Source organism: Ursus arctos, unplaced genomic scaffold, assembly GCF_023065955.2.
Source record: "Ursus arctos isolate Adak ecotype North America unplaced genomic scaffold, UrsArc2.0 scaffold_22, whole genome shotgun sequence".
NCBI classification, from domain to species: domain Eukaryota; kingdom Metazoa; phylum Chordata; class Mammalia; order Carnivora; family Ursidae; genus Ursus; species Ursus arctos.
This window is the reverse complement of record NW_026622897.1, coordinates 58,412,084-58,416,109: the sequence shown is the minus strand read 5'-3', so window position 1 is coordinate 58,416,109 and position 4,026 is coordinate 58,412,084. Positions and strand designations below refer to the sequence as shown.

The 4,026-nt window shown below is 40.7% G+C and overlaps 1 protein-coding gene across 1 annotated transcript; it reads right to left on the bottom strand.

The window, feature by feature from the left end:
- Positions 1-1,207: 1,207 nt before the first annotated feature.
- Positions 1,208-2,179, bottom strand: LOC113248254 (olfactory receptor 56B1-like). The gene has a single exon (XM_026489623.3). The coding sequence runs from the start codon at positions 2,177-2,179 to the stop codon at positions 1,208-1,210; it is 972 nt and encodes a 323-aa protein (XP_026345408.2).
- Positions 2,180-4,026: the final 1,847 nt, after the last annotated feature.

Sequence of the window (4,026 nt, the reverse complement as noted above, 5' to 3'; positions counted from 1 at the left end):
AAAAAAATAGTGGCTGTTTGGTAGCTGGAGACCAATATAATGACTTGATCACTTCCTTGTCCTGAACGGGAGACAATATTTTAAAAATGTTCTTGGGGGGCGCCTGGGTGGCACAGCGATTAAGCATCTGCCTTCGGCTCAGGGAGTGATCCCGGCGTTGTGGGATCGAGCCCCACATCAGGCTCCTCTGCTATGAGCCTCTTCTTCCTCTCCCACTCCCCCTGCTTATGTTCCCTCTCTCGCTGGCTGTCTCTATCTCTGTCAAATAAATAAATAAAATCTTTAAAAAAATAAAAAATAAAAAAATAAAAATAAAAATGTTCTTGGATAAACCGTACAAGCTGTAGCTGTTGCCGGTGGGAAGCCTGGCAAGTGTTTCAGGGACTGGGAAAAGAATAAAAAACCCAAACTCCTTTTCTTGCGCTTGAGTCTCCTGCCAGTGACTCCCAGTTCCACAACTTCACCAGATGCTAGAAAACAAAGGAGCCAGGGTTACACATTACATGAACCCCAAACATCGAGGGTACAGATGCAGAAAGGGCATAGAGCAGACCTAGAGAGGCAAATGGAGGAAAAGATAAATACTTCTGTGCATCTATTTCTCTCTCTCTCTGTCTCTCTGTCTCATTCTGTCTTTTCCCTCTCTTCCTCTTCTCTCCCCTCATTTCTACCTACCTATCTGTCGGATTCTTTTGGGTTCTGTTTATCCAAGTTTGGTCATCTTGCCCCGTTCTATCCAGAGCCCCATCATAGACTGATTTGGCTTTGCTCATCTGAAGTATTTTCTATTCCTGCCTCTGCATGCATATTTTTGGAAATACACTTGTTTAGGCAGATAGACTCTGGTCCCAAGTTACAGCTATCAATAAACAATCGTGATCTGTAACTCATGTCCCAATCATTTGTTTCCTTGGATGTGTCTGCATATTACTATATTCTTTTTATTTTAGAGGAGAGATACAAATCATAAATTCTGTTTTTTATTCCATTTCATTGGTTTAATAGAAAGTCCTTCCTTTTCTCACATATATTCAGGTCTTATGAATATTTTGGAGCTACTCAGAATTTTTTTTTTATTGTTGCTGTTCTTTTCAGGTGCTTTCACAAAGTGAAAAGGATATCTCAAAGTCATTCACTTCCCCGTCATCTTTGAAGTTCTAGTGTCCGTTCTAAAAGAAGCTGAAGTTCCTGTGCATCATGGAGAAGGTCACTGGTGCCTTGTGTGCTTTTCTAAGCTCAAGCAAAACACCTTCTGGAAGCCTGCCCTAAGTTCTTTAGTCCTAAGTGCATAAACCAGAGGGTTGAGGGAAGGGGGGATGATGTTGTGCAGCACGTTGAGTAGAACTGGAATCAAGGGAGCTTTAGGTTCTGCCAGGTGAGTTACTGAAACCACTACAACAGCTGTGTAGAAGAAGAGAATAAGGATGAGATGGGAGCTACAAGTGCTCAGAGCTTTGGATGCGGCTTCAGCCGAGTTCAGTCGAAGTACCGAGCGCAGAATCCAAGTATATGACAGGATTATAAGACCTAGGTCACTCCCCATTCCAATCCATGCCAGAACCAACTGGCAGATGCTGTTTGGCCTCCTGTCATCACAAGCCAGGCTGGTGACCCCAAGGTTAGAGCACAGGCAATGCTCAATCTCATTCCTGGAACAATAGTTACGCTGGGCTGCAAGCACAGGCACGGGAATGACAAACAAGCCATTTCTAAGTACCAGGAACACGGTAGCTTTTAGGATTAAGGCATTGGTGACAATTGATGGGTAGCGAAGAGGGTGACAAATTGCTACATATCTATCAAAAGCCATGCAGAGGAAGGTACCAGACTCCATGCCAAGGAAGCAGTGAATGGCATAAATCTGAGCAAAGCACTCAGGGAGGCTGATGACCTTGGCATCAAACCAGAAGATGGCCAGGATCTTGGGCACGATGGTGGTGGCCAGGCCCATGTCCACCACAGAGAGAATGCCCAGGAAATAGTACATAGGCTGCTGAAGGGCCGGGTCCTGGCAGATGGTGACGAGGATGAGGACGTTAGCACCAATTGCTGAGAGGTAGAGAAATGCCAACGGTAAGGAGAGCCAGTGTTGCCAGCTGTGGATGCCTGGGAATCCCATCAGGATGAACTCAGAGACCTGGAATTTGGAGCTATTAGAGCCTTTCGGAGATGCAGACATATTTTCCTAAGAGAAAAAGAAAATGGTTTTCAAAGTTGCTTTCTTTCAGCAGAATTATCATCAAACACTGTTTTTAAACTGTCTCCATAGAGTATAGCTTGGTGCTGAAACAAAATGTATCTGTAGTCCGTTCCTTACAGTCGTTTACAATAAATGATGAGATGTTCTGGGACTTCGACAGTAGAAGTTAAATTTCCAAAAAGCAAGATTCCCTGTTGACTATTCAGGGAGGACTCAGCATGCATATCAAATCTCTATCTGCATTGTCCTCAGCCAGCTCAATTTGTGACCATCATAGAAATATGATTTCTGTGTTTTTTTTAAATTTCCTCATCTTTTCAGAAATATTGTGGAATCAAGTGCATGTGTTTGTTTCTTCATATTTGTCTCAATCTTGCTGAGATTTTTATTAACTAACAACAAGGAGATATTTTTAAATGCAGAATTATGGAAGATTAAATTTTTTAGCTTCACTATCCCCAGTTGCTATAGATGTCCACTAATATTTTACACAGCCTCCGAAAATGTTATATCTTAGGTGTTAACAATAGGCAAACATACATATGGTGCATATTGGAAGACAAATAACTTTTTTTAATGTCCTACTTTGGGCTTTTGAGAAGGTCTCAAAGAATAGCTTGAAAAGTGAAGTGATCATGATCGAATTTGTTGATTTGAGGCGTCACATAGTAGAGTAAATCATAGAAATTTTTTTCTAGTTTAGTCTTAGGGAATCAATAAAGGCATATAAATAATAGGATTTAGGCACAGATAGTAAGATGATTGGATTTAACTTAATAAACAGTATGATTTGTCCATAATATTGAAGACACTGCCACTATCTATTCAGAGTCATGTTCAAAACTAGACTCATCTTTTGTCAGACTCTGTTGTTGTTCATGTACTTTTTATTCTGTTCAGGAGCCAACCAACCAAGCCTGAAACTAACAAATGAGCCTTTCCTGTTGGCAAACAACTTCTCCCTTGTCCTGCTGCTTCCTCCCCTTTACGTCACTCAGGCAGCCCTTCCCTTGAGCACTGCTTCTCTAGCCTTACCTGGTCGCCTTTATTTGCCTTTCCCTGTCCTTCTTTCCTTTTGTCAGCAATCTGAGTGTCCTAAACCTGGTATTCTCTTGCTTAAAATAACCCAAGCCCTCACACTTTCTATCAAATAAATTTTAAATTCCTTTACAGCACATAAGGCAGTTATGGATTTATTCCATCTTTTATCACTTGCATATAATACTCTGGATTTATTCTTGATATAGTTACTTTTAAATATAGAAAAACATATCTGAAGGAAATTAAAATTCTCTTGTGTTATCACCAACAGATGATTCATGTTCACAATTAGATGAATTTTTTTCCCAGAAATTTCTTGCTGCCTCTATGTTTGGATAAACATGTAATGCCTTATCATGGGGCAAATCATCCTTCTTTAATGGTAATGTAATTTGATGAAACCAAAGTCATCTAACTGTATTCACAGCAATTTGTGACAAAACAGACACAAACAGTTTTGGAGATGAAGCTACTTTGACTTTGGACTTTCAGGTCAGAATTCTGAGGATTTCAGCTTCTTGGCTCCATCTTGAGAGCTTGGAAGTGTGAGACCCACCTGACGGTATGAGGCCTGGTACTTTTGCCAAATACTCATATATTATTACACATCCTCCTACCTTGGACACAGCCTTGCATCTCTGATGTTTCCCCTGACTGATACTAGTGCAAACCAGTTAAGAGAAAGAGCAAATTTGAGTTCACAAAAAGGAAATAGTGTTTAAAACACTTTTTAGTAGTTAGAGATTACCAGGACATGGCATACGATCCTGCTATGGAAAACAGTT